This window comes from Lutra lutra, chromosome 4 (genome assembly GCF_902655055.1).
Source record: "Lutra lutra chromosome 4, mLutLut1.2, whole genome shotgun sequence".
In the NCBI taxonomy this organism is placed as follows: domain Eukaryota; kingdom Metazoa; phylum Chordata; class Mammalia; order Carnivora; family Mustelidae; genus Lutra; species Lutra lutra.
The window spans coordinates 141,157,248-141,172,821 of record NC_062281.1 but is presented as its reverse complement, the minus strand read 5'-3'; the positions used below and the strand labels follow the sequence as shown (position 1 = coordinate 141,172,821).

Sequence of the window (15,574 nt, the reverse complement as noted above, 5' to 3'; positions counted from 1 at the left end):
CAGAAACTGACCCCAATCCACGGGGTGAGCCACTAGCAGCTATTTGATTCGATTTCCTGAACATGGTTGATTGGCAAAGGAACAGGTAGCTGCTTGAGGCTGAGCTGCTTACATACTCCCACCTAGTTTTGAAGTGAGACAGAGACTTGGACTAGGTATAAATAGGTACAGCTTGAGGTGAAAGGTCCATGAATTCCTGGTGCTGGGGTCACTTAGAGTTATCCCAGTTGCTAATCTTTCTGGTTAATTCCACTCTTCCATGAATCCTTGAGCTACTCTAGGAAAGTTCTTGTAAAGTTCTTCTTCGCGCTAAGGTTGCTAGGCTTGACTTCTACTATTTACAGACCTTTAAGTAACAGATGCACTGACACATCTCTAGGAACCGTGAATTCTGTCCCAGGCCTTACCATTCCCTCACTCAGCAACGGCTTGCTTGTGATTTGACGCTGCGCTGGATTTTCATGAGGCTCACATTCAGAACACTCAAACCATGTCAGTTTTATCTCCAAATAACTCCCTTCCTCTCCATGTCCTCTACTGTCTTCTAGTTCTGGCCTTGGAAATTTCTTTGCTGAGCCCGTCCAGCCTCTCCTTGATCCAGTGGTCATTCTGATCGTATCGCTTCTCTGCCTAACACCTTAGGTTCTGTCCTACAGCTCTTACCACAGCATTCAACACCCTTTTCATTGTGGCTCAAGGGACACGGGTCTCATCTGCTGTTTCCACTCCTCCCATGTGCCAGCCAGGCCTGAGGACCAGCCTCATCCAAACCTTCTCTGCTCTTTACTTCCCCTATGATTTTTGGACCGTGTTTCCCTTTTGCCCCTCAGTCTTTGTAAAATCTTACTTCTTGAAGGCCAACTTGAAGCCTTTCCTATCTCCTTAGAAGAAACTCTCCCTCCATCCTTTGGGACAGGAGATCACTAGTCACATTTTATATTCGTCCTCCCGTCCCGATGGCAAGGCACAGGCTACATGGATTTCCTGGCACCGCAGTGGTTGATCAGAAAGTAGATGTCGAATGTGTCTGATTGCATACATCACGTGTTTACCAGGATAGGAAAAGGCCCGGGAGAAACGCCAAAGCCAAAGTGTGTGTGTCTTTCCATCATGGCTGAGTGTGACTTTAGCCAAAATCAGGGACGAGAAAGGATGGAGGCTGCGGAGTGGGTAAATTCCATGGCATGCGCCCCAGACCTGCAGGCACGTGTGTGTGAAAAACACTCACAAAATGGTTTCTCGACTCCAGGAAGAACACGTTTATATGGCTTATAGCGTAAGAACATTTCCATAGACTCTAACTCTTTTAATTGGCAGGGCAACCCTGTGAAGTGATGAAAGGTTATGAATGTCAGTCTGTAGGTGAGGGAACAGCTCGGTCAGGAGGTTTCAACAAGGTCATCTTGTTAATGATGACAGGAAACCGTGCCTTGGAACGCCCGATCCGGTATCCTCTCTCTCTGCTGTGCCACGTGGCCTCTCAGATGACAGAGTTAAAATGCAATGGAACAGGCTACTTGGGAAGTGGGTGGGGGTGCAGATGTCTGTCTGTACATCCTCTAACTTTTCTTCCCCACCCTTGGGGCCACACGTGTGAGCGCTTGTTGCTAGCCTAGCACAGAAAGTATTATCCTATCTCCAGAAATTGATACCACCCCCCAAACACTCTGATTTGGTGGCAAAATATTTTAACTTTTCATAAAGCTGCTTCCCCAGCCGGTTCTCCCCCACCCCCACCCCCAGACTCGGCAGGGAAAAGATCCTGCGGGCACGAGCGGTGGTGGAGGAGGTGGACGACGTGTGCATATCCATAAGGGCACATACATACAGGTTTATTTAAATGATCAGATCTACACTTTTGGAGGCTGTTGGAAGCATCTTATCAAAAGAAAACACATTTTAAGCAAGAGGTTAAAAAAGCTTTTCAGACCCAAAGGCCATTTAATACAATAAATCCTACTCGGGTAGTTTAGCAAACATTTTTTAAAACCCACATCCAACAGACTGGTTAGTACTGGATATACAGATTTGGTTTCAAAGCTGAAATGCCCCTGGTGTAATAGACCTTCTCATGAAATTCAGTTATTTTATATTATGCCATAAAAAATAGGGACACACATCTATTGACAACTTAAATATTAACTCAATAGGCTACTTGGTGATATAAATAGAAAAAAAAAACCCCAACAAACAACAAGTGGTCACAGACTAGGTTTGAGAAGACTATGACAACAGCCTATCCTGGCCTGCAAAGATGTTAAAATCTATCTTAGAATCTAAAACAGGAAAGAGAGTCAAATATTCCACTCCATATAGACCCCATCTGGCCCAAACCATCCCCCAAGGAGAACACCCCCAACACATGAGGTTTACTAACCACCTGCTACAGATGTTACTATGTCACTAATTAACAATGATCACAGAAAATGTGTCATATCAGAGGCTTTGTTATCATACACAACGCATTAGTGGCCGCGGGAATTGTCCTCCGAGAGCTACAGTCGGAAGGCGAACTGACGAACGTCTCTGCCGCTGGTCCAGGAAACCACAGCCAGAAGCCTGGAGCTTTCCTCTGCGCCTGAGCTCTCTGGGGCACGCTCCCCGCTCTAGCTAGAGGGGCCCAGATGCGGGACCATCCCAGCCGGGTGCTGTAGCCTCTTACTCCTGGGCCTCCTTGCGGGTCAGCTTGTAGATCTCGGTGGGTCCGTCCACATGAGTGATGGTGGTGGTGAGCTGTAGTTCCTCCCCACTGTGGACACCCAGATCACCTGAAACAGGTTTTTGGTGTGAGATATGTGCGAGGAGGAAGAAGCTGGCATTCGCTGCCGTAACGGCTGCCCCAACACCAGCCCTCTTCCACATCCCGAGCTTCCAGAGACCACCAGGGCACAAACACCTGGGCCAACGTGCACCCCCTTCACTCAGGCTCTGCGGTACTTTCGTAGCATTCTTGTCTCTCAGGGAGGAGATATTAATGATAGATGAGTCAGCATACTGCTTCTATCATGTGTAGTCATTATTAACATTTAATGAGAGCTTACTTTGTACCAGACGCCATTCTCCAGGCTTTATATGTAATCGTAGTTAATCCTCCCAAGAGCCACCCCAGGTGGGCGCTGGGATCCCAGCAGCTTTAGAGATGAGGAAACAGGGAGGGAAGTAAGGACACTGCCCCAGGTGGAGAGGCAGACACACAACAAAGCCGGGAACTTGGCCAGGGAAGGAAAGTCTGACTCCAAGGCCTGCGCTGAGGGCTAAACCAGCACAACACGCCTCCTCAGGGATGGGGAGTGAGGCACGGACACACTTGCTGTGAGTAATTTACAAAGCAGCTATGCCACGCGAGGGCAAACAAGACCTGCCTATATTTACTAACAGACTGGGTTTAGAAATGTTTAGGGGTTTTCTCCTCCTGGAAAAAAAGTCCTAGAAATGTGCTCAAAATCTTCTGCTGCCCCTGGAATTCTGTACTCGACACCTGTGGTCTTGGACTCCTCATCATTGACAGACATATTCCTCTGCTAGAATGGAATAATGTAGTCTTTTCTCCACTAGCAAGAAAAAATATGTTTCTGTAAAATAAAGCATCCTACCTGCCATGAGGCAAACTAAATGAAATGTAACTGGCAAAGGGAAAATGGGAAACATCAGGACCTAACTGTTCTCAGACGTGTCTGGGTGGGATGCGCATGGACTTGCAGATTTACAGAAAGAGGTGCTGGAGAATGAAAGGTCAGGGTTAGGTCTGTGATTTGTATATGTTCTATGTCTATTTTTAGTATATGTTATATTTTATTTTATTACAATATATGCTTTTATATATTTATAGCTTTATGTTTCTACTGTGTACACATATTTTCTGGGACTAAAGTTTGTCCTAGTTCAAAGCACAGAATTAAATAAATAAGTGCACTTTCAACTGGGGCTGAAACTTAGAAGAAAGCTTCAGCCCTATGCTTACAACTAATGTCTTGTCACTCATCTAAGAACTGCTGGGCCTCAACGCATCTGCAGGCCTCAGAACCCAGGAGTCACCCCACACCCTGGTCCCACAGGCTGCGAGGCTGGAGCTCCTCACATATGCCATGTGGTATTAGTTTTTCACTTAGACCCGTTTCTCAGCAGCTGTGCGGCAGCATCAGTCTTAGTAAACGCTGGTCTGCGGCTTTTTACCTGAGAGACTCCCTTCTTTCAGTAGCTGGGTCATGAGCTGATGCAGAGGACTGCTCATGGTGTTTAGGGCTATTTGCCCAAGGGTCTGACCCACAGAACTGGGGGCAGAGCAAGTAATAAAGGGGCTCTCAGGCCAACCTCCAGCACATCCCGCTTTATCCTCCCTTGGGCCAGCACACAGACCAATGGGGTGCAGAGCCTACAGAAGCCTTCCGCAGAGCCCCCAGAGGCCACACTGAACCATTACTTGTACAACAAGCAAGTTTTCCCAGGTCACCAGCTTGCATTCTCACTGTTGCAACTTCTAGCCCACTCCTCAGTCTAGCACAATGCCTAGGCCTCAAATTTCTGGGTCAAAGCTAGTTCTGGATTTGCATATCTGGGTGAGCCATCAAAACTTCAAAGCCACAGTCAGGAAGTGGATGTCTGCGTGAGTCATTAAAATTCCAAAGACAGTCCTGACCGCCCCAATAAAGCCATTAGCACCTCCAAGAGTTTACCTAAAGAATCTCTTTCACTGAAGACTACTTAAAAATAGACACTAGAATGTAATTCTCCTCAGGTTTTGAACCCAAGATGCTAATTCTTTAAGCTTAAAATGCGATTCTCATTAGCATGTCCTAAAATATGTGTATGATCCTCCACACCACTTAAGCCAAATTACTTTAATAAGCACACAGAGAGGTCTTTCTCATGTGCTGACACTGTTCTAAACACTCTACAAATACTAACTATTTAATCCTCATACTAGCCCTTTGACAGAATCGCTACTGTCATCATTTCCATTCTATTGATGAGAAAACAGATGAGGCACAGAGAGGTTAAGTAACTTGACCAAGGGCCAGACTGGGAACCTGTGATGTGGGATTCAAATCAGACCAATAGGCTCAGGAACGCAGGCTGTCAAAACCTTTAGGCTACACTAACTCTTTGTAAACAACCCTGTTCCTACCAACCAGCAAGACTGCCAGCAGACGATGAGTCCACATACAATGTGTCACGGTCACAAACATATACATGCATAATCTGGATGAGATGTGCAGCATGTTAACTCTGCTTCCGTATTTGATGAAAGAGAATTTAAAGCACACAATATTCGTGTCTGGGTAGCAAAGAGAGCTGTTACTTATGAGTACTTACCCTATGCACTAGGAGCAGGTCAGCATGCCTTGTATTTCTTTATAAGATAGGAAGACACTGAGGCTCAAATAGGCAATTAATTTCTCTGATGTGAACCAGGTTGCTCCCAGCAGAGCTGGGATAAGGACCCAGACCAATGGGACCCTGGCTGGACAAATCTATGATTCATTCACGTGTGGTTTTATTGTACCTTGAAGGCTAGCTCCCCCAACCCACATCCCCCTTAGGGAGTGAATGTGGGAATATGGCAGTAACATGGCAGGAGTGGGAATCCCTCCATTTCTTTCCAAATTCCACCAACCCCTACTTCTGCCAAGGTCTTGCTCCATCTGTTATTCTCCCTCACTCTTGGCTCCTGCTACTCAGTACATAAACATGCTCAAAGTCTTTTCTAAGGCAAAAAAAAAAAAAAGAAAGAAAGAAACAAAACAAAATCGAAAACCAAAAATCCACAAAACCCTTTCCAAAAATGCATTATGTTTCTTGTTTAGGGAAGAGGAGAAGAATAAATGGGGAAAAAATTAAGAAAGGTAAAGACAAGAATTCTTCAGTTTGCAGTAAATCTCTTTCCCTGCTTATGGTGTCAGCTGCTCTCAGCTAATTAACAAGGAGATGAGGGCTTGTTTCTGTCTAACTGTTGTGAAATGGGACTAGTCTCTGGCATTGGATTTACTCACCAAGGACTATCAGTGGATCCATATTTATGATATGGCATCCACAGGTATGTAGCTGCTTGCTGCTTGATTCTCACTGGCTGGAACACGTCCCGGAGACACAGAAAGCTTTATAAACTACGCTATAATGAGACAGCAATTACCACAGCTCCCTAAGACTGGCCACATTTTAATGACGATCCCTTGTGTATCTGTGGCTACTGTAGTAAAGGAAAGAAAATGTGCTAAGGTTAACTCTAAGATTGTTTCACAGAATCTGGGAGACCAGCAGTCTTAGAACATTATGGGGCTACCTAATTCTGTCCTCACAACCACCAAGGCGAATGAACACCGTGTTAACCAGACCTGGAAGCCAGATAGCTCCCGCACCACGAGTTCATATTTCTTTAGGTCAGACTCAGTGCACACTGGAGCCAGGATTCCCAACCATCTATGTCTACCTCCAAAGCTTATGTTCTTTTTTTTTTTTTAATATTTTATTTATTTATTTGATAGAGGGAGAGAAATCACAAGTAGGCAGAGCAGCAGGCAGAGGGAGAGGGGGAAGCAGGCTCCCCGCTGAGCCGGGATCCCGATGTGGGGCTTGATCCTAGGACCCTGAGATCATGACCTGGGCCGAAGGCAGAGGCCTAACCCACTGAGCCACCCAGGTGCCCCGCTTATGTTCTTTTTATAACACCCTTGACTTCATTCTTTCCTGTGGAATTTTCTCTAGTCCCATACTGACCTCCCTCCTATTCACCTTCAAAACTAAGTTCAAACGGTAACTTTGTAATAGAGTCCAGCCTGGTTCATGGTAGAATTAAAAAATACAAGGAGAGTAGAGTATTTGTAAAGCTAAACTATTTCCATGGAAAGGACTACGGTTGACTCTAAGGTTATGTCCCTCCTACACTTTGGGTATTAAAAATAAATTGGACAGTAGGGGGCGCCTGGGTGGCTCAGTCGGTTAAGCATCTGCCTTGGGCTCAGGTCGTGATCCCAGGGTGGCAGGATGGAGTTCCCTCATTGGGCTCCTTGCTCAGTGGGAAGCCTGCTTCTTCCTCTCCCTCTACCCCTCCCACCCTGCTCCTGCTCTCTCACACACACACAAAAATACATATACATTTTTTTAAGTGGAGAGTAGGTTCTTAAAAATCTTCAAAAAAGTTTTTTTTCAAAGAATATAAATAACCACTGCAGTTTCTGATAGGTACTAAGTGTTCATTACAGCATCCACAAAGACTCTCCTGGTACACACCAATCCAGGTCCTCCCTGCTCCACTGTGTGTGGGTGGTTTAGCCCAGCACAGCAGCTCTTGTGTTCCCCATGGAACCCTCACCTGGAAAACAGGTGTTCCTCAGGATGGCTTGGTTTTTGTGACCCCTTCAAGGGGTTGGGGCACAATGGCCTGGATCCAGCCATCTCTTAGTCACTTTCAGGCATCTAGGTGGTTTATACCAGGCATGGGGTGAGCCATTCCCCACCTACCTCCAAAGTACCTCTAGATACCAAGAACCAGGCAACTGCAAGAGGGTGGACACAATAAAACCTAGGCATTTTGAGTGAAATCTTAATGTTATGGGCTGAATAATATCCCTCCAAAATTCATTTGTTGAATTCCTAATTCCTAGTACCTCAGAACATGGCTATATGTAGAGACAGGGCCTTTAAAGAGGTATGGAATTAACATGAGGTCATAGAGAAGGTCCCTAATCCAATATGATCTATGTCTTTATGTGAAAAGGAGATTAGGGTACAGAGACACACAGACGAAAGACCATGTGAGGACACAGAGAGAAGATAACCATCTACAAGCCAAGAAAAGAAGCATCAGAAGAAACCAGTCCTGCCGAGACTTTGATCTTGGACTTCCAGTCTTTAGAACTATGAAAAAATACATAGATTTCTCATTCTGTGGTATCTGCAATAGCAGGCTTCCCAAACTGATAAATTTAGGAAGCAGAAAGTTCCTCCCAAGAAGGTGATTGAGGGTAGGGTAATAGTCATTCGAAGAGCTGGAAAAAATTATTTACTTTGCCTGGGAAAGGAAAGATCAGGTCACTGGAAGGACAGCAGCCCTGGGAGAGGCGCGAGATGGGAAGTGCCCAGCTCCATTCAGCAGAGCGGAGGTGCTCGGCTGGTGATGGCTTGTTACAGGCTTCCTATCTTCATTAGGAAAAGGATATCGAGACCCACTTCAGAGTCTGAGTCCAGCCCTGGTGGTAAGACCACTTCCATCACTGCTCACAGACATCAAGAAGCCAGGCCAGCCATGGGTGGGTCATCTAATACGCAACCAGGGGAAAGGCCTCAATAAAAGGCAGCCACTGTCAAAGCCTCATGACTCAAACCAAACATTTATTGAGGCAACAAAAGCCAAAGCCACCTTTCCTGTGAAACAAGCAGCAGGAGACCTTAGAAGCCTCTGGCAGGAAAACTGACACAGCGTGGTAGCGAGCTACCAAGACATAGGGCCCGGGGTTGCTGCTGTGGCTTCCAGCAGAATGAGTGTGTCAGACAGAAGACATTTAGTGTGAATAGAAATAGAAAGCAACCAGTTGGCAATTAGAGCGTCTCCTGTACCCTTCGTCACAGTCATCCAGTCAGGAATTCCGTTTCTCAGTTTTTTTCTAAAACCTTCTGACAAGAATTCTATAGACGAAAGAATACAGAAATGAAAGCTATTATTAAGAATTGTCTGACTTCATAAGCAGCTCCAACTTTTTTTCCACACGAATTGGTGGCTGAGGGGGTTTGGACAGTTTGTTGAGTGTGGACAGTATCGATGCTGAGCCCCTGGGAGATGCCATCTTTGCTCCGACCTAAGGTTAACATCAGCCTGCTGCAATTCGTGTCTGCCTGGGAAGACAACTAGAATGATTCACAAATTGCTTATGGGAACAGGTAAAAAGAACAACTTTAATGAGAAGGTAGCAGGAGCCGGGCAGAAAATGTGAAGGTCCTTAAAAGAATGAGGTCTAAAATATCTTTGCTAAATTAAAACAAGTCAGGGCACCTGGGTGGCTCAATTGGTTGAGAGACTGCCTTCAGCTTGGGTCGTGATCCTGGAGTCCTGGGATTGAGACCCACGTCGGGTCCCCCGCTCAGCACAGGGGTGGGGGTGTCTGCTTCTCCCTCTGACCTCTCCCCTCTCATATTCATTCTCTCTCAAATAAATAAATAAAATCTTTTTTAAAAAGTTGTATGTCTGTTTGTATATGTGTGTATACAAACACACAATAATATGTACACACACATACACACATAAAATGATTATACTTAAAGATATATATATATATATGTATGTATATGAAATAACTGACGTGAGAACGTTTCTGTCACCAACTATGATGAATCAACCATCTAGAAGATAGACCCCAGAGCGCCATAACTTTGCAGCACCCATCAGCTGCTAAAAACATGAAAGTGTTCCGGCCTAGAGCTATTCTGCCATGTCCCGAGTTTCAAGAGGCAGCCAAGGAAGCCTTGCCTCTCAGACCAGGCTACTAGCTCCATGAGAGCAGGGACTGTGTCTTGGTCCCTCCTTTGGGCTTCAGGTCACTCCATCTGATCAAACCTGACACAGTGCTAAGCACTGAGGTACTCAGGGGTTCATTTCTAAGGGTCATTTTCCGATCCACACAGTAAAAGAGAAACACATGTATAAGAAAAAAAATGCTCTTTAGAAAGCCAGCCTTTCTAGAACCTGCCATCTGCTTTTTTTCTCTCTGTCCATTCCTTGACCAAAAGGGAGAGGCTAAAGTCTATGCTCTCTGCTTTCATTTCCTTCCTACCCACTCCCTCCTGGCACTTCTTGGCATCTCCTCTCCACGTCCAAACAAAACAATCCCTCTCAATGTTACTTTTCTTTCTTTATCCCCTTTGGCTGCCTCAGAAACCACCTTTTCCAGAGGTCCATCTCACCAAGGCAAGAAGCACCACACACCTGGGATTCATTCTCCATAGCCAGAGATCTGAATTCTTGGCTCTGGACCTTAAAAGCAAAGGAGCGGGGGAGCCCAAGCCAACTTAAAAATAAAAACTTTCCACGAGAAAGGGAAAGGAGCATGGGAAGGCTGGGGGAGGAGAAGGGATGTCATCCAGAGATCCAGAGAATTTAAAAATACAGTGTAACTCCCGAGGAGTTCATTTTCTAGGTTTCCATAATACTTTGAACTAGCTCTTTCCAAGGAGCTTCAAAATCCTGTAACTCCTGGGAGACACTGTGTGGTCTGGCAGTAGACGAAGAGATAAGTGAAGGAGGGCAGAGAAGGAACATGATCCGAGAACCCGACGCGGAAAAGCCCCTTGCAAAGGCACGAGGTCACAGCACGACGCGGGAATGGAAGGACACAACAAGCGGCCGGGGGCTCGCGGGGGCTGTGAAATCACAGACGATCATGTCACCATCACAGAACTGCTAAGGTGTGTGGCTCGTGTTTATGATCGCAACAGGGTCCCAAAAGAGCCTGCCCACTTAACTGCTTGAAAATTTGTTTTTTCAACAAGGGCCCTATTGGCATTTTAGGATGGACAATTCCCTACTCCAGGGGACTATTTTGCTCTTGGCAGGACACTTAGCATCCTTAGACTCTGTCCCCTAGATGCTAGTGGCACCCTGACAATCCCAAAACAAATAAACACAAATACGTTTGGCAAGGGATTTGGGGGATAGGACCTCCTGGTGAGAACTAGCTTTTGAGCCTTCTGTGAAGTTACAGGTCAAGCTGCCTCTCCCTGCCCCCAGCCCAAATCTGTGGGAAGGGCTATTCTCAATTGCAAAGTTTCTTTAAGCCTCAGAGGGTGGCTGTTGTGCAGAGTAAGAAGTCCCAATGGGAGCTGCCTAATACCTGGCTTGCAAATCAAGCATTTGGCCCAACAGGGTGACAGGCAGTCAGCCTACCTCTAAAGGGCTGGCCACAGCTCTGGCTTCCACGTGCCTAAAAGTGCTAGGATGGGCAAATTCTTACCAGTGTTGGGAAAACCCTTACCTGGGACAGAATCACCCCCCTGAGCTGCCACTTTCATAAGAGATGCTCCTCTTTGCCAACGGGAAGAAAGAGAACCACAGACCTTCACAGTTCCAAGACTTTAAGAGATCACACAACTGGGAGAAGTGGTGCACAGAGGTTAGGTAGTATGCCGGAGTCACCGAACCCAAACCACCAGAATAGTTTACATAAAGTGCTCTAGTATGTGGTCAGTATTCAGTAACTATTACCCATTAGTAGTATCATTCCAACTTCCCAGGAAGTCCAGCGACTGCTTTATGGGGAATTTCCCTGGAAGGCAGGAACTTCATCTACTGGATTCCTGCTCAATACTCTCAAGTCGAGGACATGCCCATGTGGTTTCTGTCAAAGTCCAACAGGATGACCACGAAATGAAATTAAGATTCTTGTTCACAAGCCCAGCACCCCTTCCTGCTGGCGTTCTGGAGGTCCACTACTTGAGAGGTTATGTGCCACCATTCCCCACGTGGAGTGTGACCAGCCAAGGAGCAAGAAGGAAGACAGGCCTGAAGGACACTCTTACACAGAAGTGGCAAGTATGGTATTGAGGCGGATGGTGGCTGAGAATCATCCACAGCCCCAACTTTCAACAGAGCTGTCCTTCACTTCCCACACCATCACCGTCATCACCCCCTCTTTTTAACTCAGCTCTCAAGATCAATGGCCCACCTCTGAAATATAAAAACGAATCTAGAACACTTATTTCTAAAGCATTAATTCAAACAACATTTTCAAAGCACCCTTAAGAACCTGTCCTTGCTCTTAAGGAGTCAGTATTCCAACAGGAGAGAGAAGACACAGGCAAATTTATGTACTGCATTTATACAGCAAGTGTCATATGAAAAGGATAATTGTGTTTCCCCAGGCCTGTTCCTTAGAATACCATTTCCAAAAAAAAAAAAAAAAAAAAAAGCACTGCCTGGAAAAAGGGGTCCAGGGCCAAATAATTCAATAATTTTGGGGAATGCTATTACTCCCACCCATTTAAAAGGACCTATAGTAAAAATCAAGGCACTAAGGGCATTAAGATGTCCTGCAGTAAAAACCTCATTAATGCCAATTAAAAACCCAATGGTTCTCAAATTTGACTACTAAAACCCAGCAATATCCCATGGCAACAACATTCTATTGGATATAGTTTTCTGGGCTCCAACTAGAGTGTTCTGGAATAGGTTTCAAGAAAGAAGCAGCATTTTGAATGAGCCCAGAAGGTGGGGAGGGTTTTATTAGACCCAAATGGACCCAGGATATGAATCCATTCCTTCAACACACACTTGTGTTGAGTACTTCCTATGAGCAAGGCCCAGCCGTAGTCCCACAGCAGACATGCAGACCTAAAGCCCTGGACTTTGCTCCAAGGGAGTGAAGGGCACTGGCTCGGATTTGAGAAGGAGCATCTAATACTTGGGGAAGAGCGAGAACACGGCAAGGGTAAAGCAGGTGTGAGAAAGAGAAGGCAGAGTAAGGGTGGGGCCCAACAGTGTAGGACTGAGCTGTCAGAGAAAAAGGAGCTATCAGACATGTTGTTTACCAGGCCACCTATTCCAAGTTAAGAGCATGGCCTGGAGCAATGAGAGTCATTTCCCTCTGCCACTGCTGGTAAAGACACCCCGGTCAAGCACTTCCCCTCTCTGGGCCTCCGTTTCATCATCTACAAAACAGCCAGACTGGCTAGGTTCCCTAAGGTTCCTCATAGCGTCAGTAGCATTTAGGGAGAAGAAGGCCATGGGGACGGGTGAATAGCTATTGGTGTGGACGCGTGTCAACAGCCTTGCACAAGATTGGGCAGGAGAAAAACGAAGCCAGCTGTCTTCAACTCTCAGAACCCAGTCCCATTCCACCTGATAGCTTAAGATCATGCTTCTCAAATCAGAAGAATAAATACGGCATAATCTCTGAGAGTCAATTTTGCTCAGAAAATTGAGGAAAGCAATTTTAAGTTTTATACTAAAAGGGGCACCTCTTTCAGACTAGACTGCAATATTCTCCATGTTTGAAGATTTAAAAAAAGGCACAAGGACTTAAAAGAAATATCTGCCCTGTGCTGGCTTTTTTTCTTATGGCTCCCCAGTACCCCAGGGGTACTTACTGACATTTGGAGGGCAAGTTTGACCAGGGAACCCAGGGCCTTTCCTAAGTGGATCTTGTAGAAACTGAAGCTGAATTATCCTGAATAAAGCTCTGCTAAAGAGACAAACTCACCATTGGACTGGTCTTCCCCATAGTTCTTATGGGAGGGCGCATATAAGAACATCAAAGCAAAGACATACAGGTTCCACATCCCATAAATGCCTGTGAAAAAGGCACTGTTCACTTGGACTGTGACACCGCCCCACTTCCAATGGCCTTCCGTCACCTACAGAAAAAGAACAGTAACATTTAATTGGAACCAAGAAGAAACATAACACGGAGACAGGAATCAACCCACACAAAAATTGAATGTCTTCTATATATGGGAAAAGTAAAGGGCCTTGTAGGACTCCTGTTTTTCTTTTTTAGGTGATTTATTTATTTATTTTTGAAAGAAAGAGAGAGAGAGAGAGAATGAGGGAGTCCGAGTGGGAGAAGGGGCAGAGGGAGAAGGAGAAGTAGACTCCCTGCTGAGCAGGGAGCCCAATGGATTCGGGGCTTGATCCCAGAACCCTGGGATCATGACCTGAGCCAAAGGCAGACATTACTGACTGAACTACTCAGGCACCCAGGCCTCTTTTCTTTTTTTTTTAATTTATTATTTATTTGACAGAGAGAGATCACAAGTAGACAGAGAGGCAGGCAGAGAGAGAGAGAGAGAGAGAGAGAGAGAGAGAGAAGCAGGCTCCCTCTTGAGCAGAGAGCCCGATGTGGGACTCGATCCCAAGACCCTGAGATCATGACCTGAGCTGAAGGCAGCGGCTTAACCCACTGAGCCACCCAGGCGCCCCCAGGCCTCTTTTTTAAAGCTAAATCATACTAGTATGAATTTACGTTCATTGAGGGTTTACTGCGTGTCAGATACAAAGTCAGTGGTTCTCCTGTTGGCTGCGTATCAGAATCACCTGGGGAGTAGCTCTTTCTTAAATAACAGTACATGGTTATCCCTAATATATGGAAATTGTGTTTGAGTCTCACACTTATCCACAACTCTTGACTCCTCCTCTGCGGTCTGTCTTCCCAGCTCGATGTAAACTCCCTGCAGGCAGAGACCACTTCTGACCTGTTTACTGCCAATCCTTGGTGCCTGATGCCCCACAGGGGCTCAGTGAAGACAGGCTCATTAAATAAGTGAGTAGCCTTCCTTAGTGGGGCAGTGCAGGGAAGCAGAAAAGACACGGGCCTGGAGTCAGAGACCAGGATGCAAATGCAGACTTTACCACTTACTCTGATTAATGTAAGAGAAGATTAAGACTCTGAATTGCAGTTTCTTTAAGTACAAAGTAGAGGAGCGCCTGGGTGGCGCAGTTGGTTAAGCATCTGCCTTCAGCTCAGGTCATGACACTGGAGTCCTGGAATCGAGTCCCACATCAGGCTCCCAGCTACCCAGAGAGTCTGCTTCTCCCTCTCTCCTCTACCTCTCTCCCCGGCTTGTGCTCTCTTTCTTACTTGCTCTCTCTCAATTAAATAACTAAAATCTTAAAAACAAAAAACAAAACAAAACCCTACAAAACAAACTTGCAGGGTTACTGAGGAGAATTAAGTAAAAATGTTTCTAGAAATTTCCTAAGACAGCGGCGCCTGGGTGGCTCAGTGGGTTAAGCCTTCCGCCCAGGTCATGATCTCAGGTCATGCGATCGAGCCCTGAATCAGGCTCTCTGCTCAGCGGGGAGCCTGCTTCCCCCCCGCCCCCCCCCCGTCTTTCTGTCTGCCTCTCTGTCTACTTGTGATATCTCTCTCTGTCAAAAGAAAAAAAAAAAATCTAAAAAAAAAAAGAAATTTCCTAAGACAATGAACAATAAATCTGTGTCTATAATGTCACTCTATGTAAGTCACTCATGAAGGTAATTATGAATCTTTCACACCCTTTACAATTCTCCAGGAATGTTTTGAGGCTGCCTTTCTCTATGTTAATGACTTCGTAATTGTTTCGAGGGCTGACTGATGACATATGGATTACACTAAGAACTGTCAACAGAACTACTGAGCCTAGTGACTAAAAACTTATGCCAGTTCTAAGATCAATGAAATGATTCTAACCACTTCTGCTTGCTACAGGAAATCATAAATGGAGTAGAAGAATACTGGACAAATGTCCCTGTGAGAACTTAATGAGGCTGGGTTATATAAGCCATTTCTAGGAGCCCCCTCTCCTAGGAGCTACAGTGTGAGACGGTAAGCTATATCTAAATGTTAATGACTTTGACAAGCAGGTGGATTTCACCTCCTATTCATGAGGCAATGGGTGTATATTCACCTGACACCTTCTTTATACCTCATGACCCACTGGGGCCCCAGGCATAATAAAATTATAAGTGTAGGTGTTTCCTTTTGAAAGACCTGGAGTGTCCATTAGTTAGGTTAACTAACTGTAGACTTACCAATTTTAGTTTGGCCTTGGTGATACATAATTTTTCACTTTTGTGATGCATAAACCATTAATCACGAATGCTTACTTATTT

The 15,574-nt window shown here is 45.6% G+C and overlaps 1 protein-coding gene across 1 annotated transcript in view; it reads right to left on the bottom strand.

The window, feature by feature from the left end:
• Positions 1-1,807: 1,807 nt before the first annotated feature.
• WLS (Wnt ligand secretion mediator) overlaps positions 1,808-15,574 on the bottom strand; it is a 103,005-nt gene continuing 89,238 nt past the window's right edge. Inside the window, exons 11-12 of the mRNA XM_047727031.1 lie at positions 13,185-13,338; positions 1,808-2,768 (exon numbers count right to left, since the gene is read on the bottom strand). Of these exons, the coding sequence (XP_047582987.1) occupies positions 2,659-2,768; positions 13,185-13,338 (264 nt within the window). The 3' untranslated portion in view covers positions 1,808-2,658. The remainder of the gene's footprint in view (positions 2,769-13,184; positions 13,339-15,574) is intronic.